This window comes from Mugil cephalus, chromosome 5 (assembly GCF_022458985.1).
Source record: "Mugil cephalus isolate CIBA_MC_2020 chromosome 5, CIBA_Mcephalus_1.1, whole genome shotgun sequence".
Taxonomy (NCBI): domain Eukaryota; kingdom Metazoa; phylum Chordata; class Actinopteri; order Mugiliformes; family Mugilidae; genus Mugil; species Mugil cephalus.
The window spans coordinates 15,960,467-15,984,108 of NC_061774.1; the positions used below are offsets into that span (position 1 = coordinate 15,960,467).

Sequence of the window (23,642 nt, forward strand, 5' to 3'; positions counted from 1 at the left end):
GCCGTTTATTTTAATAATTTTAATCCTCAGACTATAGTCATTTTTTATTATATTGACTATGTCTATTAACATTGTCACCTCAGCTGTTGTATGGGCTCTAATTGAATCTTTCTCTACGTTTTCCTAATTAAACTGGGCGATCTTTATTTAAAATCTCCCCCAAAATGGTTTTTACTAATACATTGACTGTATAGATCTAATATTGAACACTCACAGTTGGTTTGACTCGGGGGGCGTGGTCTTTGGTGCACGAGGCGGATATAAGGGGTCTTCCGGTCTCTGATTGGACTACATTGTGGCGTTCTTTGACGTATCTTGAGCCCCATTGGCTGTCTGCAAACGTCACCTTTGCGCTTGGATCCGGCTTGGCCAATCACAGAGCGGCGCTCTCTCAGCTGATTCGTACAGTTCACGGTGAAGTTGGACGACTCAGTGGTCTCAGTTTAAAGTAGAGGGAAAATTGCACAGCCTCTTTCTTATGCTCGTCACATTTACGTTCTGCGCGTAAAAGAATTAGGAGGACTTACGCACCTTTTTTTTCTGCCCGAAAGAAAAAATATTTTCAGCACATTTGCTTGAGACGATTCCTGATTGGCTAACCTGTGGGTCGCTTTTCATTTATCATGGCTACACGTGTTCGACCGGTGAGTTACAACATTATCAACAGCGCCTTTCTGCTCTAGCCTTTTGTTTTGTCGGTATAATAATCGCTCTCTACCTCCTGCGACAGAGTAATAAACGTTGCGCAGTCATCGGGGGCTCTGGATTCCTGGGCAGGCACCTGGTGGAGAAGCTGCTGGATAAGGGCTACTCTGTCTCTGTGTTTGACATCCGTCAGAGCTACGACCTGCCTGGTGTCACCTTCCACCAGGGAGACCTCTGCGACAAACAAGTGAGTCTTTCACCTGGCACAGTTGTGCAACAATAAAGTGAATAAGACAGACCGTAAAGTTCCAAACATGGTGCACGTTTGAATGTTTGTGACAGGACTGCCTGCATTTAGATTTCACTTACCCCCAATAATGAAAAGTGTCTCTGGCCTGGATTAACCTCCTGAGACCTGAGCTTTTGTTTGGTATTTCCCCATTTCCATTTATTTGGGATTAGCAGGACCTAAGAACTATAAAAACTAAGCATTGTCTTTGAACAGGAAGTAGTTTTTGCAGAAAAAATGTCCTCATGTGTGGACACGGGGATTATTTCACTCAATATTATAATAATATTATCAATATGTAACAAAATGGGTTAATTTTCATGTCTGAACATGGGTGTGCAAAAGCAGAATTGCAAATAATGAAGTCCCAATGTCCTCAATCATGTACTTAGTGAAGTCATAGTTCGTTACTATTGATAGAATTTGCCTGTAATATTAAACTAGAAAAGTTAATAAGCATACAAAAAGAAGTTTCAGCGGTAAAATTTGCTGAGATTTCGAACCTTGTCCACTTTTGTTACGTTAATCAGCTGTAGAATGAATCCGTTGAAATGCCCGTCTTCACGTTTTTACACCAACAAGTATCTAGTCGTGAGGATAAAAGTTTAAATGAAGCAGAATAAGCTGCCGCAAGCGTTTCAACGTAACGTCCCCATATGAGGACGCAGGGTCTCAGGAGGTTAATACCGCTCTTTTGATGCGTCTTGTCCTTCTCCAGGCCCTGCTTTCAGCTCTGAAGGATGTGTCCCTGGTTTTCCACTGTGCCTCCCCAGCCCCTGCCAGTGACGACCGTGAGCTGTTTGAGCGGGTCAACATCAAGGGCACACAGACCGTTATTCAGGCCTGCATCGAGGCTGGAGTGCAGGTGAGACGGTGCACTTTCATGTCTGGTTTACTCTATAGGAACAGGAGATAACTTCAAGGTGTTTTCCCAGAAACTGGTCCTGACGAGCAGCGCCAGTGTGGTGTTCGAGGGGACCGACATTAAGAACGGGAGAGAGGATCTACCATATGCCAAGAAGCCCATCGACTACTACACCGAGACCAAAATTGAGCAGGAGAAGGTAAGAGAGAGCGTTTTTTATCCCGATTTGAAATGTATATTCTAAACTCTGTATTAGACTTGCAGTCTCTATATTTATTTTCTATATCTTTGCCATCATCTTCCTGTGTTGTCCAGATTTTTACCGCGTTCTGCCTTTTTGTTTTTTAGCTGGTGCTCCAAGCGTGCGATAAGCAGAAGGGTCTCCTCACTGTTGCTATTCGGCCCCACGGCATCTTTGGCCCTCGGGACCCGCAGCTGGTTCCCATCCTGGTGGACACAGCTCGCAGGGGCAAGATGAAGTTCATCATCGGGTGAGTCATGCCGTTGTGTGTAGTTATTAATTGCAACTGTTTTCATTTCATTTCAAGACTGCAAGAGAAACCTGCAATCACTTGCATCACTGATATAATATATGTGTAGCTCAGTGAGGTCATCATGCAGTCATTTATCATTAAAGCTGTGCAGTTTTTCCCATGAAATTCAGTAGGATACTTTAGCTGTTTTATATAACAACAATCCTAGTTTTAATATTATTTACCTTTGTTACCACATAGTGGTGTGGAAGTTGAAAGACAATGGCATTTAACTATCAAGGGAGTCTAATGAAAGGTCCTGCTCCGAAGAAAAGCAAAATGGAAAGAAAGGTAAACCCGTATTAAAAAGGCCAAACAAAAACAAAGTCTCAACAAATGGGTCTTTAGCTCTGTGGGTTAGGAGCTATTACAGTACAGTACTTCCCTTTGTCATGAGCCTGTAGAGAAGAACAAACCTCAGATTCCCATTGGTATTTAATGGCCACAGAATGTGTCTAATAAAGACAGATGTCTCACCATGTGTGGTTCTAAAGGCGATCACATTGATCTTAAACTGCATACTAGCTCTGCCATGGGAAAACGCAATAGGTGTCTCCTCCGTTTCAGTTATTGACAAAACAGGCTCGAGTTCAGTACTGCTGAGCAATTCTATATGTGCTGGCCAAAAGCCAAAGACTCCAGAGACACCTATTACAAAGGGTGGCTATCAAAGAGAAAGGATGAAGACGCAAGACTTTCCATTAGCTTTGATACAATTTCCCGACGAGATAGAAAAAAAGAATTTCTGTGCAGGGTTCTCGTTTGATAAACAGGACACAAGTGACCAGGAGTGTTTTTCCACTGAATGAGAAAGTGTCAGGCCCTATAAACGAACAGCTTGATAACTGTGCACAAAGCACAAGCTAGTTCTGCTAACCTTTCTGGCTTCACTGCTTCTATACTTTGTTGGCCTTCTGTAAAACACATTTTTTTTAATAATCTACAAATGTAGCTACACATCTACAGCTCATGCTACATGTAGCTACGTGGCTGCAGACTGCATGCGCTGAGTAACTACGAGATTGAATTCTTATTATATTATCTTCTTCTTTATGGATTCCTTATTTAATTGTTATTCTGTCGTTGTTTTCTTCAGTGATGGGACCAATCTAGTGGATTTCACTTTTGTAGAGAATGTAGTCCATGGACACATCCTGGCTGCCGAGCGCCTCAGACCAGACTCCCCCATATGTGGAAAAGTGAGTGAGAATAAAATCCAGAGCAGAGCCATGCTTGTAATAAAATCCTTCTTAATGTATCTTTTTATTCTTCAAGGTCAGGCTTTTTTTTATTGGATGTATTTTAGGTTAATTAATCTTTATTCTTCCCTTCCCGCCTCTCTGCCAGCCTTATCACATCACCAATGACGAGCCTATCCGTTTTTGGGACTTCATGTCTGAAGTGTTGGTGGGTCTGGGATACGCTGCCCCGCGCTACCACCTCCCCTACACTCTTGTGTACGGGCTGGCGCTGCTCCTCTGGCTGCTGAGCCTCATCCTGCGTCCTCTAATGTCTTTCAAACCCACTTTCACGCCCATGCGAGTGGCTCTGGCCGGAACCCACCACTACTACAGCTGTCAACGAGCCAAAGAGGACCTGGGCTACAAACCCGTTGTCAGTCTGAAGGAGGCCATTGCGCGCACAGTGCAGAGCTACCCTCATCTCAGACACAGTGCTTGATGTTGGTTGGAGACAGAGACTGCTGCAGACAATTTAAAATGAGGGAAGTGACTGTCTGTTTGCCCAGGCCCCATCATGTGTCGTACTTGTGCCTTCTTACTATGACATGTACCGTTCCCACCAGCAGATGGCAGCAAAGGGTCCTGGTATTGGTCCACCTATTGCAGTCTGACATTACTAAACAGTAATAGCACAATTTATTACAAAAAAAAGGACTTTGCATTGATTACAACTGATTATTTTTCCATTTTCGAGTTGTACATATGTAGTATACGCACTGAGATGCTGCTCTTGATTTCAAAATGCCTTAATACATTCCATTAAACGATAGATAAAAGGTTTGAGAATGACATCATGTCTGTAAATGTGTACTTTTGATCCGGACCAGGGTTTAGCTTAAGCCCCCAGGTTACTCAAGACAATACTTCCATATTTGTTGGATGAAGGCTCATTACTAAGTCAACATGACCGTGCCCTCATCCGTAAAGCCGAGGGTTCATCAAGAAGTGGTTTTTCGCAATTTGGAGTAAAAGCACTTAAATGGTCTTCGCACAGCCTGATCTCAACCCCATCAAATAGTTTTGGGGCAGATTAAAATGCTGATTGTGAGCCAGGCCACACACACACACCAAATCATCAATGGCTGACCTCGCTAATGCTCTTGTGGATGAAAGGGGCCAAATCCCCGCAGTCAGGTTCCAAAATTATTCATAAAATCCTCCCTCGAAGAGAGAGGGCCGGCGAATATAGCAGAGTATCAGAGCTCACAGTTTAAAAACGGACATCCCGTGGCCTTGGCAGCCTCTGACAGGACATTTCAAATCAGCATCTACCAGACCTAATGTGGTGCTCAGTTTAATATTCCACGTTTTGTCCAACACAGCCAAGCTATACGCCATCCTCATGAAAACAGAAAGTTTTGCTGTCATACCACTGTAAAAGTAAAGGATTGTCACTTCATATCCCCAAACCACACTATTAAAGTTTCATATTAGCTTTGGCTGGACTTAAAACAGAACAGGAAATTAGACTGTAAATAAAATACATGGACCACAAGATCCTGGTGGTCATATGCTTTCAGTAACTAAATTCACCCTATTCTTATCAATTTACTGTCCGTCCCTTTGAAAATAATGTCATATCTAAGTAGGTTTCAGGTCCCAAACAGATGTATGTGTTGGTGGCTCGCTTGGCTTGAATGACATGAGGTCTTGAGTCATGGAAAAGCTGTTATCAGTCTTGTCACATTCACCTTTTGCTTCTGCCTCTAACCGAGTACGATCAATTTTGGCTCTAGAAAAAAAAACAAACAAGGTGGTGAGTCATAAATGCCAAACCAGAGGCTTCAAAACTGTAGCTAACAAACCGACAGCTGGTGTCCTTGTAGCTACGTCCATCTTTTATCTGCGGTTTGCAATTTAAGAATAATTACAGTCACTAGGGCAGGGGTCTTCAACGTTTTCAGGCCAAGGACCTCCACATTGTTGTGTGTGTATATATATGACAATGTCTAGGCCATGTTTATATATATATAAACATGGCCTAGACATTGTCATTTTGCATTCTATATAAAGCTATCCCTTATCCCTTTACTAAAACATGTTAGATTCATTTAAGGAGTATTGAAATAAGTTTAAGTTTGTGGGGAAATTAAAACAAAGCAAAAACAAACAAAAATAAAATACATATAAAAATGGCAAATCAACCAAATATTTTGCAACCTGCCCTTGCAATACCTCTGCGGACCACCTAGGGGTCGCGGACTACCTGATGAAGACCTATGCACTGGGGGTTGAACCCCGACAAGTCAATTTTACTGCTGCTGCACCACGACGCTTTTAGCAGGAAGTCGACTCGTCGCCGATCACGTGACAACAACAGCACGGACGCCTCCGAGAAGACAGGTGAGGAGCTCAGTGGGTCAGTAAGTGTGTGGAAAAAATTAACTAAAGATGAAGCCCACTCTATCGTGAAATGCAGTGCAGAAATATGCAAGTAAGTTATTTAAAAATACAACAGGTGTACAACACTAATAACGCATCCAATAAAGGAGGACCGCTCCAAATCAATTAAGAACTGCACCAAACGGACTGTGCTAACAGCGAAAATGAGACTGCGCAACAACAATTCGTTGGTGAATGGCGTTGTCAAAGTCATTAGGCCTTTAGCTGTTATATGCTAAAAGCCCCCCCCCTCCTTTTTTTTTTTTTTTACTATGGCTGACTAGTTTTTGTTCAAGCTTCAATTTCCTTCTTTCCTTCCTTCTTTTGAGTGAAACGCAACAATATGTAATCGTGCCAAGATCAGATAGGTGGATAGATTTCAGTGTTGCAAGGCATTACTTTCTACTTTGTGTTTATGTAATAACTGCGTCATCGACTAGTCGACGTCGACTTGAGTTCTTCACACATTAGTCGAGTTTAAAAAGTCGCTCAACCCCTCAACAGTCACCACTAACCCTCACAGGTTAAATAAACACAGTATCTCTGCCACTTTACTGTCACTTAGTGAACGTAATCAAGGTGCCAGCTGTTTAATGTAAACTGTTCCAACCTCGGAAGGAATGTCAATGATTACAATGACGGGATGGGCAATGAAAATACACAGAGAGCCACTGCCTCTATCTCTGTTTCCACGTCCTATTGTCATTTTGATGGCAGCGAAACTGTGAAAAGTAGGGGAACTGATAAGACTCCAGATGTACAGTGCCCCCCTTTCACAGTATTCCTGTTAAATGGATCGATTACCTGTTACATGCTTTTTGTCTTTTATTGGTGCAGCATTTTTGTCATGCTGCGTGTTGGCGTGGCCACAACAAGGTGGAGGTTTGGTTCAGATACTTTGCATTCTCATTTTGATTCTGCGTCAGCAGCACCCTCAGTGATTCAGAGTCAGGGCTACAGGGTTAGGCTGTCGGACTGGTTTATCGTTCACGGGAAGGAGGGAGAGGGATCCTTCCAGATAATAGACTTGTGCGTTTACGCTTGTCAGTGTATTCACCAGAGTGAAACTTTGTCTCTCAGATTCGTCAATTTCCTCTCCCACCTCCTTTCCTTGACAGGTTGCGACACCACTCACGCCCCTTTTCTGATTTGAAAAGGCTTTGTAAATATGTGCTCAGCGTGCGTTAGATTGTTTTACAGACACGGTGGTTGGTTGAGCTCCATGTCGTGTTTACAAAGTGTAGATATAGTTGGGGCCAATTGCTCAGGAAAGTGTTCTGGTACCATTTGTCGAAAAAGAAAAAAAAATTGCTTTAAAATTGGAGAGGCATAGACGTTTTTCTTGCCTCCTTGCGCTCAAACAAACACGGAGGCAGTCGCTCACACTGAGCAAACATATTTTTGTTTACACTGTATTGTGTTTAGGGAATGCATTATACAGTAAATGTAGTATTTGACCTTAACCCCCTGACCGATACGTAAAAAATAAATGTGTTTCACATTTTGTTTGTAGAGAAAAACTCGCGGAGGCAAAAAAAAAAGGGGCTTTTATGTCATTTTTATTACACCGTGGACCACGGTTTCTGTCGATTATCTCGGGCCCGTGCGGTGCGCTTGATCTGCTTCTTAATGACGAGCGTTCTTCCTGGGTCTTTCCTGCTCAGTGAGCATGAGATGAGCCTTCCCACGGGGGATGTTGCCTGCGAGTCGCCTCATTCATGTGTGCCACGCTGCGCCGTCGCCGTCCTCTTCCCTTTTGCCTCGCTGCGCTCTAAGAAACTGACAGTCCGGCGCGACAGGTACGTGCTTGCCGTGAACAAAGCACAGATGTAGTAAACACAAAATGAGTTCTTAGCAACCTCTGTTGCGCACACACACACACACACACACACACACACGCATACGCACACAGACACTCGCGCACGCTGCTCCACCCCATTATCTACCTTCCTTGACTGGCTGGGCTTGTCAGAGCTCACGCCCGTACCTGTTCGCTAGCACAAGGGCAGATACACCTGTCAGACAGAAAAAGACTTTCCTCTGTTCCAGTAGCACATACTTGATTCTTCGACTGACTGCGTGGACATTGCTCTGCTGGATAGTAAGTGATAGCAGGTGAGGCCTTCCTGTTTTCCACTTCTTTTTACAATATATAAGCAGTGTATAGAGTGATCTGTCTTGCTACACGCAGCGTTTGTTGTTTGTGCTAACTTGTGATTCCCACTGTTTGCCCTGTCATTTTTTTTTCTGGGTGTTTCCCTGTCACGATCCCTCGTCACTACGCTTCACTATGGTACACAATGCTTGCCTTAAATGCTATGGCTCCTCATTAATCATTTATCTTCGTGTGGACTGATGTACTAAACCCAGGATAAATACGTTTCTGAGCCCTTGGCGTGTTTGTTCTGCCACCAATGCTCAGGACAATATCCTCCAGAGTAATTGTGCTCTAGAAGGAGTAAATTCTCAGCCCCAGGAGTTTTACAGAGCTTATATTTGCATTCTGAAATTTGGCAGTGCTCCACAGTTTTGCATAAGCCGCAGTCCGTGTCTACTTTCAGATAAGGGGACGCTCGTCAGTGTTTCATTAGCGTTTTTCTGTTTCTCAGGCTCCCGGAGGACGCGGGGGTTGCCCCCCTGAGAAACTCGGTTAAATAAGCGTGGGGTCAGCTGCTTTGGAGATGACGCAATATTTACTTAATCGCATGAATCAATTTGCCCCATTATGTGATGTATCCAATCCATAACACACAAATGGTGTGATCTAAGTGTGTGTGTGTGTTCAGCCATATTAAGGCAATATTTTTTGGAAAGTGGTAGGACAGGATGACCTGCATGTTTACCAGGTGAGACTGAGGAATGCTTGACAGAGCGTGTGTCATTTATTGGGAGGGGACACGGCGTGGGAAGAACCATTCATAGACAGAGGGGAAGAGAATTGGCTGTTAAAATTGAACGGCTTATTTTGACACGTTGGCTGTCTCCAATGTGTTTTTTTTTTTTCAGGTGGCCCGAAAACACAGAAAACACCGAAAACACAGAAGAGAGATCAAGCATGTCAAAAGGTGAGCGGGCCGACGGGTTCTGATGTGAATGCGAGGTGACGAGTTTTTAACCGAAACGAAGGCAAGAGCGTGAATTCGACGCGAGCGGGTGATAATGGGATGTGGGTCAAAGGAGGCCGCTTATCTTGCATGCCACCGTGCCAGCAGCGATTAAGATGTCATTGCGCTGCAGCTTAAAGTGTGCCTCGTATCTCAGACGTAGCCGCGTGTTTGTGTTTCTCAGAGGGAGATAGAGCAGCTGTGTTTCGCACCACCAAAGTTCGGACCAAGCTGAAGGGAGACGCCAGCTGGTTGCAGCGCAGCAAGGAACCTGAGACTGAAGCCCAGGAGGAGAAACCATGGTAAACTTATTGTATAATTAGGGCCCTCTATATATTATCCAGTCACGTGGAAAGAAAGAAAATAAACGATAAAGACGTTCCCGTGCTTCCGTGCAGGGTGGCAGAAGTAAGAGCCAGTCGTTTGAATGGAGCCCCCATTGAGACCAGTCCGGTGTCTTCACCAACAGAACCCACGCCGCCCAAGACGGACACCGAAAGGTAGCACTCACGTAGTTTATGATTTCACGAGCTTATCTAATGTAACACATTTGTGCTGATAACAAGTCTCCGTTTTGAACTTAGAGCACCAGCATCAGGATACCTGATCAGGTAAGAGAAGGTTGTTGGAAATAATCCGATAATAATGATTAGAGACCAGAAATCTTATCTAAAGTCAAACACATGGACATTTAAACACTGAAAAGCACACGCAGCACATTGTAAATAAACTTCATTACGTAAAGAAAACCGTTGCTGACGATTCTTGTTTGTCTTTCAGAGGCGTTTTCACAAAACTCGACCAGCCCGCCCCGTCCGCAACATCCAACGGCCACAGGTGAGAGTGGGTTTTATTTGAGCCAGCACACACCAAGCGGGGACGTCACTTTGATAACCCTGAGCTTAATGTTGCCCGATTTTATTGCAGCAAAACAACACAGTTCACCAAAAAACCTTCGGAGACCTACAAGAGAATGTGAGTGTGAACGGATCAGATTCGATCCGCCGGCGGTGGCGGAGTACGAGTGTCTTTTCTTGACGCGCGTGTGTGTGTTTTTTGTGCTTCCGTGCCTCAGAGCCCCTCACACCGTGAGACCTTCCCTGGAGAAGCAGGAGGGCCAGCTGAGCTTCGAGGAGCAGGAGAGGCGGTAAGGCTCTCGGGCACGGTCTGGAGCCACGTGCCTCGGAGGAGAGCTCTCATTAACATCTTAATGATTCATTTCGTAGGACGGAGGCGGCCAGCAATGTTCTGAAGAGATCAGCAGTCAGGCATCGGTCTTACGTGCTTTCTGCCGCTAAGAAATATGAGTACGTGTGCCTTTTGTCCGAAAGCTTATCGTAAGATCCAACCTGCCTCTTTAATCCTTAAACAACAAACAACGTGAGCTGCATATTGTTTTTAGTAGAATGCACCACGTGGTTTGAAATTGTGCCTTTCATTCCAACGTTATTATTAATATTGAGCATTTTTGGAGGCATTTATGAGTGTGTTCAACGTCCTCAGGTCCAAAGAAAATGAGCCTGAGACATCAGTGGACAGCACCCTTGTGTCATTTGTGGCCAAGAGGTAAATTCTTCTTGTAAGATCTCTGACCGCTCAGTCACAAGTAAAGCCGTGTACCCGCACCAAAACTTATGCTTTCATACGTGTGCTCGGCCGTGAATGTGCAGGGTGGAGATTACCGACGATGATGACACCGATGGGACTCCAGCACCTGCCAGCGCTGCCCCTCCCTCCCCCGTTGTTCCCGCAACATCCGTCGCCCCCGCGCCTGAGCCCAGTCCGCAGAAAATGTAAGTTCCTGATTCCGGCGCAACGCCTGGTTTCTGTTTCCCCTCACTTCCGTTCGCTCATTGTCTGTGTGGTTCCGCAGAGTCGATGCCGTCGTTAAGACGTCGGCTGAAGCGGCGGTCAAAGAGGCTCCGAAGGTGGAGGAGGCCGCCCCGGAGCCCGTGAAAGAGGAGCCCACCCCTGCGCCCGTTACAGAAAAAGACCCATTCGAAGGCATGAAACCAGGGTGCACCAAGGTGGACACGCCTCTGCCTGAACTAGTGGTTGGGTGTGTTCCGGCTGCTGCTACCAAACCAGAACAGGAGGATTCTGGACACGCCGCTGCACCCCTGGTTGAACTTTGTCCGCCGTCGCAAAGTGATGAAACTCCAGCCCCGTCTTCAGCTGTCGCAGAATCACCTGCCCCGGTGTCTGTCGTGGCAGCAAGGAAAGTAGAAACTAAAGTTGAACCTGAAGTGAAGTCAGAGCCAGAACCAGAACCAGAACCAGCAAAAGCAGCAGTTCAGCCAGAGCCAGAGCCAGAGCCAGAGCCGAAAGCTCAACCAAGGTAAGATTTCCACAAACCAAAACGCTGCCACGTTTGAGCATAATATCAGTAACAGTAAACGAGCATAATATTAGTCATCTATGTCTGTCTGAGCTACACTCTAAGCATTGTATATGTTTAAATTCCTTTACATAAAAAATACGAACTCAACATCACCTCAACATGATGTGATATATAAAATGACAGTTTGTAAAATGCTCCTCATACATTAATGCATCATTTCAGATGGTCCAGCGATGTCATGTCGAACAATAAAGCCCTCACAGCGAAAGTATTAAGTGTAATTTTCATATCAAGATAACAGGTGCTTCACCCACAGCTGAAGCATCATCACACGCGGTTATATCTAACACTATGATAATGAGCCAGAGACATCAGCCGTCTTCTGAAGGGAAGCTCGATAAAGGGCTTTCAGGTGGTTTTCTTTGAGTGTGTCTATGGTATGTTTGCTCTCATTCTTTTCACGCGCACGATTGAAAGCAGCCTTTGAATGCCGTGTGTTTGTTTTTCATCTATTCTCACAGCCCCGCCGTTGACACGCTCGCTGCCTTGTCCGACACCCTTATTGGATTCGACACAAGTTCTCCCAGGTATTTCCACAAAGAAAAAAAGATGAAAGTGGCAGAAACTTGTATATATGTATATGTGTGTATAAAAAAATAAATGAATTACCCTGGCAGTAACATGGCTTCAGACGGGGGGGCCATCTGATAATCAGAGTTTACTTTCCCTTCAGCTCTAAGGACGATGAGCCAGCGCTGGCAAAGGAAGAGGGAGGCTCAGCGGACAGTCCCACCACAGGGAACAGGTACAAACCTAACAATTTCCTCATTCATACCATACCAGGCTTGGCAAAAATCAGATAAGGGCTAACTGCCATTGTGTTCGCTTCAAAGTGCGTAAAAATAACACACAGCTCGGTTTCATGTGATTTAAAAACTTTATAGAAGAGGGTGTCCCAAATAGGACTTGATTAAACGAGCTCACCTGCCAAACCAGTTGCCGTAACATATATTTTTCTCCCTGCAGCACTGAAGAGGAGCCAGCACCGGCAATCAGTAATTGTGTACCAATAACAGACGATCTCCTGGGCTTCACTGATGGGTTTGTTGAAGACACGTTCTTACCGTCATTGAAATTAAACGGGGCCCGCAAATATTAGCCACAAGGTGGCACTGTGGGTCTTCTCATAGCCTCCGTCCCCTCAGCTTCAACTGGGCCGGCCTGAGCTCGGAAATCCCTGAATCTGAAGTCCCCCTGTCGTTCATCAACTTCTCTGCATCCTCTTTTTCTGCCTCCACAGTCCGGAGGAGCCCGCAGAGCCCGTTCCCCCCAGCCCGGGACGCTGGAGCCAGGATCTGCTTAGCGAACTAGAGAGGTAGGGGGGAGAGCTGCGCGACGAATTATTCATTCTTCAGCGGAAAAATCAATAGTTCCCTTGTCAACTAGCAAAATATCACCTTAACTTACCTTGAAAGAGCTGGGTGCAGAGTTTCCACAGAGCTTGCAGACAAAATCTGCTCTGTGTTTGACTTTGCGTGTTTGATGTCTATAGTGAGCCAGTCCCAGAAAAGAGCAGTGGGCCCCTGGATCTCCTGGCCAATGATATCATTGAATTCAACACAGAGGCACGCAGGTAAGAAAGAGACAGACGCGCGATGGCCTCTGCTCCCCCCATCTTACACTTCTTGTATACTGTTAAAAATGTCTATCGCTACAGATGAAAGGTACAAGCATCCCTGAGCTGTAAGAGTTTCAGTAGTCTGATCCATGAGTCAGGACTCCTCTACTTCCAGCACTTTATTTTAACCTTTGTTCCATGTAAGACGGATACAAAGTGTCAGATTCCTGCATGGCAATTTCGAAAGGGAAAGCCACGTTTTATCTGCAGCGCGACTGGAAATAGAAGAGAATGTTCTGTACTGATTAGTATTGAGCCTTTGTTTTGTCTCCGCCAGCCTCAGCACACAGCAAGAAGAGGAGGAGCAGACAGATGAGACAGCCAAAGAAACACAAAGGTAGAGGGAGATGACAGACTCTCTCTTAAACAATTATCTATCTGCACCGAGCTGTTCCTCCTGCGAAATGCATCCTGTACAGATATGGCTCGCAACGATTAACACCAAGTCGGCTTTCGCGCCGGTCCCGCAGAGGCGGTCGCCGTGACAACCAAATCTGTGATCATTACCGAGAAAAAAGTGTGACAGCACTCAGGCTCGCAAGAAAGGAAACGTCTGTACTATATCCAGGCGATTTTCATCGCTTGTTAAATAGTTCAGTGGATTTTGAGCTTTCCTGATGGACCAGCGGTGTAAATAGTGTATGAGAACAACCACACTAACCTTCGCTTGCCCTCTTTTCTCTATCCCATCATGCCACTCATCCGCACTGCCCTCCTTTCTTTTTCTATCTGCAGCGAAGAGCACAATGCAGATCCCTGGAGCTCACGTGTGACAAACGTTGTCACCGAATCGAGGTAGTTCATGCGTGTAATTATGTATAAGGGGACGAAACGTTTTTAAACTATAGTTTATCCAAATGACAAAATGAACACACGTGCACCATGAGCCGAGGCTGTCAGTGTAAATTTAGTTTACGCCCACAAGTTCAGGATGAGTCATCAACATTCTTGAATAGTTGTCCATCTCTACAATACCATTACAAATACCTAAAAAAAACACCTTTTGTATAAGACTGAACCTTTAAACATGAAATCGGATTCGATGGGGACTTTAAGTTTCCTTTTAATGACGCCTAATGCATTCGATAAAACTGTTTATAGGAAAGGAAAATATATTAATTATGGGTTTAGTCTAACTGCTATAGACTGGAATCAATGTTCATTCTTGGTGGAAAAAAAAAACAAAAAAAAAAGGAATTGATTTCGCCATTCAGCAGCAGAAAAGCCTTTCCATTTGTCAAAGACATCCAGATTCTAATTTTGATTGAGTTTGGCCCCCGGGGTCGCTCTGTGTTTCTGTTTACCATTCAAACTGCATTAAATCTTTCCATTATGAGTCAATGTGATCAGAATTCCTGCAACACAAGATGGGCCGCGCTGACAATTGAGAGTGAAATCAGTGTGAAATTGTTTTTCAGCTCGGCTGATCCGTTTGATCCATATCCGATAGGGACCACATCCCCCAACAGGTAATCATATTGGTTTGGAGCTATGACTGTTTTCCAGCCAGCTAGATAGCATCTCAGCATGCATAATGCAGCAGCTGCTGATTATGAGCCTCTTTTCTCTATTGCAGCTCCTCTGACCTGCTCCAGCCCCTCTCCCACATTTCCATCAACAGGTACCGGAATGATAATGCAAATCCACCTTTTGCTGTAAATGTAACGTCTGTCAGTAGCAGTGACGCTATCGTGTCACTACATAATGTCCTCATTACTACAGCTGATTCACTTTGTGAGTTAATGCAATAACTGTTATTTAATGCCAGCTGTTGTCATAAAAAAAAAAAAAAAGGAAGCACTAGCAATCTGCCGTGTGGCTTCTGAACGTTTTACTGATGTGCAATTTTCATATTTCTTCAGTCCACCACGAACATCCACGGAGGACAGCATTTTAACTCCAGAAAAGTAAGTTGTAGTGGTAAAATAGATTAAAGCATGGGTCGTCAACGGGAGGGGTCTGCAGAGCTGCTGCAAGGGGGTCGCAAAATCTTTGGTTGATTAGATGTTTATTATATACTTTTTAGTTTCCCCTCGCAAATTTAAATTTCTTTAAATGCACATTAACATGAATCCAACGCATTTTAATAAAGGGATAAGGGATAGTTTAATATTGAATGCAAAATTACAATAATCTGTGTTTATAAATAGCACTAAGCTGAGAATATGGACACATATAATAGGTAGGGGGTCCCTACTTAATCTCTCCATCAGTTTGGGGGTCCTTGGCCTAAATGAGCCGCATATTTATCAATTCTCATAATTCAAAATAATAGTTTCAGACCCACATTAAATGGATGTCAGTCAATGTTTTTCTTCTCTTTTTGTGTTGTGCAGCAACGCGCTGGTATCCTTGGCAGACGACATCATCCCTATAAACACCGACACCTCAAGGTATTAAACGGAAGTTCAGTGCATGATAATTGTGATATAAATCTGCGAGTGAGAGGTGAAACAGACAGGCAAAGCGCTGCGGACGCGCACAAATCGACTCTTGAACCGACGCACGTTACTGTCGCCTGTTAATGCTCGATCTTGACGCAACCTCTTCACCCTCTCCTCCTTCACGTCTGCTCTCGCGGCGCTCAGCACTCAGCGGTCGTGGGCACGCACGTGGGAAGTCAGCGCACCTCAGCAGGCCGACGCAGAAGAGAGGTGATGACACACTTTGATTTACCCAAAGTACGCCCCCGCTATGTTTCATTCATCCCGCCCGCCCGCGTCCATTACGCGCTAAAAGCCTTTCAATGTATATGTCCCCTCCTCAGCCAAGACGCGGAGCCGGAGCCCGAGCCGGAGGCGGAGGGCCAAGATGAAGATCAACACACGCTGATCAAGTTTGAGAGAAAGTAAGTCATCTCTTTATTAAAAAGCCGTGGGCGCACGTTGGCTCCTTTTATTCCCTTAACCTCCTTCCCTTTTGCTGTGGCGAAGTAACGAGGCTCTTGCAGTATCTGCTCACTGAGCCAGAAGACATTGCGCACTGGTGCTCATGAAAATAGGTCAGATATTTATTTGTTCCAACGCTCCAGTGGAAAAGAGATTCCCTTCCCCTTTTCTTTTTTTTTCTTTTTTTTTTTTCATAATTTATAATCCTCTTATGCTACTATGTCATGTCTTTGTTCGTGCTTAAGGTCCACTGAGAATGACTCCCCGTGGGACAGATGGACCTCACCCACTGTCTATACTGTCACCACTGAGGAGGACGAGGAGGAAGAGGAGGAAGCGGAGGAAGAAAGGTGGCTTGGCGGAGCTCATTAAGTCGACATTAAAGCACTTATTTTACCCTGTGATTGTAGCACCTTAAAATTCAGCTCCTGTCAACCATTTAATTGAAAGGCAACTAAATACAAGTTGAAACTTCCTCGCGGCTCAAACCGAGAATAATTTATCAACTTGTTTTTTTTTTTTTTTTTTTTTTTTAGTTTAATACTGTCACGTCTTTACCTGCGCAGCTTATTATAATGCGGTTTTGTCCTGTGTTTTGTAGCCCGGAGGATGTACAGACAGTCACAACCACCACTATCAGGTTGGAGTTTTTTTCTTTTTTGTTGTTGTTGTTGTTTTTTTTTTGATATTTTACCACCTTATGCTCAAAAACTGGGGAGATTAGAAAGACATGCTGTTAGCAGTAGGTGGTGTTTGAAATGACAATGCATGGGAGGAGGAGGAGGAGGAGGAGGAGGAGAAGTACTCCAGATGAGGCAACGCTGCAATACAATAGAAAACAGACCACACCTGGTCAATAAACCCGACCTCTTGGGGAGCGCTGAGTCAGAAAGATCAGCTTCGTGCACTTATAAAAACTGCAGATTCTTCTTGGCTGGCCTGCATCCAGCTTATAGACTGCTGCGACTAGGGGGGGAAAAAAAGTCTAATACAGTTTTCTTTACTTTCCAGAGAGATATACAACGAGCCAGAGCCGGAGCCTGCTATGGATCGGTAAGTTTATGATCTTGTTAACGTCAGACAGCGTAGATGCAACAATACTTTCTCCCAAGTGTTATTTTCTGCTTTTTGGTCTCTTGATTTTCTTATTTTTGTGAAGATGCTCCTCTTTACTGGAGCTTTTTGTCTTTTGTGACGCTGGACGGCTTCAGCAAGGGTGTTTTATAGAAATTAAATTTAACAGTTTTTTAATGAGTGGGTTAAATAAACTGTTAATTCAAACAAAGATGTTTGTAAGATCGTGTAAGATCAAACGTGTCGGTTTTGCTTTAAACTTTCACCCACCCAAATGCAACCGTCTTAGTTCGGCGGCGTGGGAGATTTAGGCCAAACCCTGTGGGAAAGCAGCTGTATCAGCTTAATGCTCAGCTCTGGATCTAAAGTTACCCTCAACTCCTTTATGACGCTTGGTTAGACAGATTCCTGTGTCAACTCTATTCCTGAGGTTCGGATGACAAAATCTGCTCCCCCATTGTCTTTCAATTTGCTCTAATTTCCTTCCTCCTAATTATCAGGCTCCAGATGTCAGATTAACGATGTGTATTAGAGATGTCCTTTTGTCAAATCGCAGCCCGTTGAACAGCATTTCATTAACAAGCAATGGCAGAAAGTAATTATCTCCTGAGTTACATTTGACGGATGCGGGGAGCCCGTCGACGGTGAGTGAAAAGACTAACGCTGCTTGCGCTCCATCTCCAGATATGAACCCTATTCCAGGACGGTGAAAGAAGAAGAGCAGCGTGTCCAAACACCAGAACCCAAAAAGTGAGGAGCGTTACAAGCTGGGCATTTTAAATTGAACAGACAGGTACTGCCTACTTTAACCTTGCACTTTAACTCACTCTTTGCTTCGCCTGCCTCCTGCTTAAGGGGCTTCGTGTATGTGAAGGAGTACGTCAACGCAACGGAGCTGTCCTTGCACAACCCCAGAGACACAATCGACGGGTAGGGCTGATAAATTATTCACGCAGTCAAATAACAACGTTGATATAAAATGCAGCCGGATAAACCGCCCAGCTCATGATGATGTACTCTTGTTTTCACAGCGGGTTGGATTATTTGTCTTCAAGCTCCGCCACTTACTCCTACAGCAGCCCCACCGCTTACTCCAGGTAATGAAACGATCTCTTAACAGGCGTCGGCCCCGGCCCCCGTTACCGCCTCGGCGCTTTTACCGCCTTCGCGGTTTGTTCTTTAAAGGGTAATTCGGGCCGCATTTATAAGTTACATCAGAGGCATTGTTCTCTTTCTCCTTTTGATGACATTTCAAACTCTGACTTCCACTCATCCTACATAAATCAGCTCCGCTCCCTTCAGGTCTCAGCTCAAACACCTCAGGTAATATCTGTCATTTAATACACCCGAGTATTTTTCAGGACTTTCTTCTCATCTGACGCCTCGGTGACATTTCAGCTCCTTTCGCTGCAGCTGATACTTGGTTTCGGCGCTCTCACGTGAATTTACACTTCACAGCTTTTTCGTTGCGTGCCGGTTTTAACGGTCATTTCGGTGTCTTTCATAATTTGTATTCAACGCCCACTTCGGCTACTTTCGGGGTCTGTAATGCCTTGAACTTTGCCTTTGATTTATTTCAACTTTTTTAAATGTTTCATGTTTCAAACGTCGACCGTATGTAGAGCTAAACGAATCCTTACATTACATCAACTGTAGGATTTGGGAAGAGAGATTTTGAAGCACTAGATCCAAAACTGGTTAAGTATCTGATGGTCTACAGAGGCCGCTAACCTCAACCCATGGGACCCAAAGACCCCCGCTTAACACCACAGGTCACCCTCAGAAGGCCCATATCCATTCACTGATGAGTCACAGCTGTTTCAGAGGCTCAATGGAAACACACACGATATTGGGAAGGTGGTCATAATGTTATGCCTGATCGGCATATACTGCATGTCTCTTTTGGAGCCAGCCTCAAGTGGCCGTCCAAGGAATTAGGATAAACTAAAAGTTTTGGTCACAGTTTGACTTTAAGCATCAAAAGCATCCAATCAAATGGCAAATGGATTTTCGAGTTGCCCTTGTTTCCGCAACGGGTCAGATTATTTGACGGGAGTGGCAACAACACAATCCCCTAAACCGGTCTTAAACCAGCTGTAAGCCAGAGCCCTTTCCCCCCCAGTCTTGTTATTTGCAGTTCTGACAGAACTAGATATGTGTAAGCAGCAGGGCAGAAATTCCACCAAGCCCGCTCATTAGTAGGCTAAGCGGGGGGACGCGAAAGGATTATTTACACTTATTAAATTTCCTCGCACAGGACTGAAAAGATCACAGGTTATTTAACCAGAAAAAGACGCCGGGTCGCACGAGAGCTTTCGCTCCGAACTGTGGTCAGCCTAACTTGCCTTAATTGCCTTGTCTCTCCAGAGCCCCGCTCGCGTCCACCTGTACGTACTGCGGAGAGCAGGTGGGCAACGACGCCAAGATTACCATCGAGCACCTAAATATCAACTGCCACCCTGCCTGCTTCAAGGTAATTTATTCATCTGTTCTCGTGGAATTGTCCCCTATTTTTGACCTTTCCTCACATTACATATTGCAGTATTAGTATAAATTTTAATGTCTACTCAGCTGTTACCAGATTGATATCACTCTCACACCTCTAGGGCCTTCTCATCAGTATCATAGCCGCAAAAGAAAGCATGTTACGTCCTAGTTTGTTTGTGTGGACTGCTTCTTGGGAGTTTCTCATGGCTGCCCAGCAACGTGTTAATTGTTGAGAGCTTTGGGGTTGCTGGCACCTCACGGTTGCCTTCGAAAAGAGGCGGACTTTCTGCTAAACTAAGTGGTCGCGACATCGAATGTGACTAATATGAGAATGGCGCTGATCTCCTAATCCAAATCCTTGCAGGGCTGTCATTAAATATCTCAAAATAACAGAGATTTAAGCAGCTAATTGTGTTTTTTTTTATTAAGCCAAGAGTGTTGTCTACAATTCTCTCCACTGTACTTTCTCATAATTACATTCTTTTTTCTATTTTTCAGTGCGGCGTGTGTAGTAAGCCTATGGGAGATCTCCTCCACAGCATGTTCCTACATGGTGGGACGGTTCACTGCGAGAGCTGCTACGCCACAGTCAACTGATTATGAAAGCTCTCTGGCAGCCTCTTATCCTCCTTCATGTTCATTTGCATATAAAGTGAGAACCGGTCTTCCACAAAGTTTGGACTGTGTTTGAATATAGTTTAAGGTGATCAAAGAGACTGTGATAGTGAATACTTAACGCTTACATTGGGTTAATGTCTCAAAATTTTCCTTTCCGTGTTGGTGAAAGCTATATCTGCCTCGGTGTACAATGAAGGATATGTCTGTCAAACATGTTACGTCCACAAATGAACAGACGGACACCGGCAAGTGGGGTACAGTGATATAATTTAGCGAAATGACTTTGTTACAAAATGTTTGCTCCTCTTGATACAAATACTGTGTTCACGTGTACTTTTGATGCTTTGTTAACAAAATAAAATGATTCATATGGTGTAAACGTGTCGTACAAAAAGTAGTGTGCTCGTCTCAAGCTAGGTAGAAAAGCGTGATTAAAAATTATTGCACGTAAAGATGTAACAGAAAACAGTCAGGGGCGTACTCTGCAGTATCCACCTGATAAAAATCAAAGCTTCTCCTGAGAACTACTTTGCAAATACAGCTGTAATTCCCCACTGGGAGGCTTTACATTTGCCTCCCTCCTGCTTTCCCTTGCATAGCTGCGTACATGAATGTAACTTTAGCTAATGACCGTCAGCTACTTGCTGGGCGACTGTGAAGAAGCTAATGCTGCTCACTGGCTACTGTCTTCACACGCAGTTAGGCAGAGCTCCCTCGGTACAGAGGGCGAGTCCTTGGCTCTGACCCAGTCCAACGCAAAAGCAGCTTCCCGTGAGTATGTGCCTCTCTGGAACAACTGCACTTAATGGTAACAATGCAAAGTGGCGAAAAGGCAATAATGGCACCTCAGTCATGGTAATAAAATAGGTTGGAAATATTAGCATGTAAAACATTATTTTCTTATTATAGAACTTGGTATAAAGAAAAAGTCTGTTCTAGTACAAGTTAATTACTCACAGGGGGTACAAGAGGTTTGGCTCAGGTGCAAAAATATGAGTAATATCAACTTCAGTCCATCATTTATACAGAAAGGATGCATAATACGGGACGCCCCTGTAATCCTGGATGTCGTCCACGCTCGGTTCGTTTCAAGGCCTGCGTCAGTGTTTTCCTCTGCCTCTGTTCACAGCCATGTTTTGGATGTGCTTCCACAGCAGCGAAGGGTCTGACTCGTTGTGTCTTATCAGAGACTCCAGCCCCTCTGCTTGGTCCAGGCTCTGCCAGTAATCCTGAGGCCATATTTGCAGCCATCTGTGGACAGATACACCAACAGATTAGGCTCCTGACAGGGTATTTTAATTAGACTATCAAAACAGAATCATTTCTCTCCCCTCGGGCCGTGAACACACTCACCCGTCATCTGCAGGCAAGTCTTGGACGTCTCCGTACCCGGGACTGGGCAGTGGGCATCCCATGTGGGAGTTGCTGGCCATTTTAGGCCGAGGGGGTCGGTTCTTCTCAGGGGCCTTTCTATGCGCTCGCTCTGCCGCCAACCGCGCGTTCTCCTGGTCGCACACGTAACATTCAAACCCATTTAAGTAGTTCGGTTTGCTCATGTCATTAACCCCCCACTCGCGGGTCTCCAGCGCCTCCAGCAAACGAGTGTTGGTAATTCGCCTGCGGTTCTTGAACTCCAGATACCTGACGTACTCGTCGTCGTTCTCGTCCAGGCGTTTGAGAAAGTCGGCGAGAGCTTTCGGCGAGGGGAAGTCGTCCACGAGGATCACCGTGTGGTCGTTGGGCATCCAGTCGGCCGTCACGGAGGAGCCCCGGTAGACGGGCACGCAGCCCTGATGGAGCGGCCGCCACAGCTTCTCCGTCATGTAGTCTGGACACCGGCCATTCTCCAGCGCCAGGTGGAACTTGTAGCGGGCGACGAAATTCATGAACCTGGGTTCCTCGCCGGTGGCTGTGGCCGTGTCCTCCAGGTGCTCGGGCAGAGGTTTGTTGTTCAAGCATTTCCCGTAAGAGTCCACCTACGGAGACGCAAATGGTTTGCGAGGCAGATGGAAACACAGGTTTTAGGAATGATTTGCAAATTCAAAAATATCAATTTGAGGGCTGCAAGCATAAAGAGTAATGATCTGAGATAAAATTGTGAGGCCCTAGGTAGGATTCAAAGTACAACTGGTAACACTAAAAAGACTCCAGCAACCCTTTGTTGGTGGGTTGCAGATTTTTCATTTCACCTTTAGTTATACTAAATATACAGACAAATCTAAAAGGAGCCGTACCTGAATGTACTTCATGAGCTCCCGGACATATCTGTCCCTATCTGACGGCACATCACAGTGAGACTGCATGTAGAGAACAGGAGCCAGACCCTCCGTCCTCAGTCGGTTCTTCTCCTCCAGGGACACGGCCACGGGCTCCAGCAGGTACTCCAGGGAGGGCAGCCACTGCAGGGTCAGGGGATAGTCCGACTCCCGGCGGAAAGTGGCGGTATAGTTGAACAGCCTGATTCCCGGTCCGTGCGAGAGGATGTAGTTGTTCATGGGGGACTCTTCGTGGAACAGGGCCCAGGTCTGGTGGCGGAGACGAGGGAGCGGCGCCTCATAGGCCCGGAAGTCTGTCCCGTAAAAGATGATGGATGTTGTCCGTTTGTACAGTTGCACCTTTCGAGATGACAAGATTAGTACTGCAGCAGAAGACATTAGGATTTAAATTGTTATTAATGCGTGCATGCATCGCCTTCTGTTTAAACCAGGAGTTTTAGTCGGGGGGTTAAGTATCGTGGTACCTTGCGACTGCTTGTGACCAGGCAGGAGGACGTGGCACAGTCAATGCGGTCAGTGTCCCCGGGAAAGTGTGGGAACAACCCCCCGCTCCACCAGAGGAGAATGGGCAGCTCCTTGTTACTGCGGCGGTCACTGTTTCCAGGTCCTCTGTACGAAGCAACGGAAGCAAACTCCATGTCTGACAGAGCACTCTGGGGCTGAAAGGCTCCTCGGTCCACCGCATCCACGGAGTCCAGGTGAAACTGGTCATCGGCAAAGGAGGCAAAGGACACCCAGACCCAGCAGAGGACAGCCAGCAGCCCCAGACACGCGCAGGGCAGCAGCCTGCACCGACCGGCCATCTGCAGGGTTCAAAACAACATGCATCATCACTAACTTTCTCGTCTCTTTACAGCAGAGTGTAAATCCTGAACGCAGCTATTTCCAGCGTAAACTAACGCTAAGCAAACAATCCCCATCATTCACCAAATATCCAAACATTGACATCGTTTCCTACCATTGTCACTGCAGCAAATACATGAAGGCGCCTTCTCCTCGGTCCTTAAAATAATGTAAATATAGCTATTCTTAAAAGTTGGCTTTGTTGGTAACTGGATGTTGTTGAAGCATCAGTGAACGGACACGAAATAGCCGAATTCTTCTTCTACGCCTTTGCCTTCCCCTCCTCCTCTTTCTTCTTCTTCTGTCAGCCTGACCAATCTGAGCACAGCGCCACCTACCGCTGGCGAGTAGGAACCTACAACAACACTGAACAAACGT

At 45.4% G+C, this 23,642-nt stretch overlaps 3 protein-coding genes across 5 annotated transcripts; 2 read left to right on the top strand and 1 right to left on the bottom strand.

Moving 5' to 3' along the window:
* The first annotated feature begins 386 nt into the window (after positions 1-386).
* nsdhl (NAD(P) dependent steroid dehydrogenase-like) lies at positions 387-4,362 on the top strand. Its single transcript, XM_047585550.1, has 7 exons — positions 387-644; positions 731-892; positions 1,653-1,799; positions 1,870-1,998; positions 2,148-2,290; positions 3,429-3,531; positions 3,680-4,362. The coding sequence occupies exons 1-7, from the start codon at positions 624-626 to the stop codon at positions 4,010-4,012; spliced, it is 1,038 nt and encodes a 345-aa protein (XP_047441506.1). The 5' UTR covers positions 387-623; the 3' UTR covers positions 4,013-4,362.
* A 3,207-nt stretch (positions 4,363-7,569) lies between these two features.
* Positions 7,570-20,524, top strand: znf185 (zinc finger protein 185 with LIM domain). 3 transcript variants are annotated; one of them, XM_047585199.1, is made up of 33 exons: positions 7,570-7,754; positions 8,962-9,020; positions 9,244-9,361; positions 9,458-9,559; positions 9,644-9,670; positions 9,840-9,896; positions 9,987-10,034; positions 10,135-10,206; positions 10,286-10,366; positions 10,563-10,625; positions 10,730-10,852; positions 10,933-11,397; positions 11,922-11,987; positions 12,134-12,205; positions 12,427-12,501; positions 12,701-12,775; positions 12,953-13,033; positions 13,356-13,415; positions 13,814-13,873; positions 14,497-14,547; positions 14,655-14,699; positions 14,941-14,985; positions 15,415-15,471; positions 15,667-15,732; positions 15,846-15,926; positions 16,212-16,316; positions 16,568-16,606; positions 16,978-17,019; positions 17,725-17,790; positions 17,896-17,970; positions 18,072-18,137; positions 19,408-19,513; positions 20,026-20,524. In XM_047585199.1, the coding sequence occupies exons 1-33, from the start codon at positions 7,585-7,587 to the stop codon at positions 20,122-20,124; spliced, it is 2,817 nt and encodes a 938-aa protein (XP_047441155.1). In that variant the 5' UTR covers positions 7,570-7,584; the 3' UTR covers positions 20,125-20,524. The 3 variants fall into 3 exon arrangements, with proteins under 3 accessions (XP_047441155.1, XP_047441156.1, XP_047441157.1); XM_047585201.1 differs by lacking the exon at positions 7,570-7,754 and adding an exon at positions 7,994-8,056; XM_047585200.1 differs by lacking the exon at positions 13,814-13,873.
* fut11 (fucosyltransferase 11 (alpha (1,3) fucosyltransferase)) lies at positions 20,396-23,558 on the bottom strand. The gene is made up of 5 exons (XM_047585202.1): positions 23,380-23,558; positions 22,886-23,224; positions 22,380-22,760; positions 21,499-22,121; positions 20,396-21,396 (listed from the first exon to the last, which is right to left on the bottom strand). Exons 1-5 carry the CDS (start codon positions 23,380-23,382, stop codon positions 21,246-21,248), a joined length of 1,497 nt encoding a protein of 498 aa, XP_047441158.1. The 5' UTR covers positions 23,383-23,558; the 3' UTR covers positions 20,396-21,245.
* Between the last annotated feature and the right edge of the window lie 84 nt (positions 23,559-23,642).

Excerpts from the sequence above, each read along its gene's own strand:
- nsdhl (XM_047585550.1), top strand. The coding sequence starts at position 624 with ATGGCTACACGTGTTCGACCG. Across the intron at positions 645-730 it reads TGGCTACACGTGTTCGACCG|AGTAATAAACGTTGCGCAGT; the intron begins GTGAGTTACAAC and ends CTCCTGCGACAG. Across the intron at positions 1,999-2,147 it reads CCAAAATTGAGCAGGAGAAG|CTGGTGCTCCAAGCGTGCGA; the intron begins GTAAGAGAGAGC and ends TTTGTTTTTTAG.
- fut11 (XM_047585202.1), bottom strand. Across the intron at positions 22,761-22,885 it reads TGGTCACAAGCAGTCGCAAG|GTGCAACTGTACAAACGGAC; the intron begins GTACCACGATAC and ends TCATCTCGAAAG. Across the intron at positions 22,122-22,379 it reads AGCTCATGAAGTACATTCAG|GTGGACTCTTACGGGAAATG; the intron begins GTACGGCTCCTT and ends GCGTCTCCGTAG.
- znf185 (XM_047585199.1), top strand. The coding sequence starts at position 7,585 with ATGACGAGCGTTCTTCCTGGGTCTTTCCTGCTCAGTGAGCATGAGATG. Across the intron at positions 9,362-9,457 it reads GCCCAGGAGGAGAAACCATG|GGTGGCAGAAGTAAGAGCCA; the intron begins GTAAACTTATTG and ends GCTTCCGTGCAG. Across the intron at positions 17,971-18,071 it reads CCCAGAGACACAATCGACGG|CGGGTTGGATTATTTGTCTT; the intron begins GTAGGGCTGATA and ends TTGTTTTCACAG.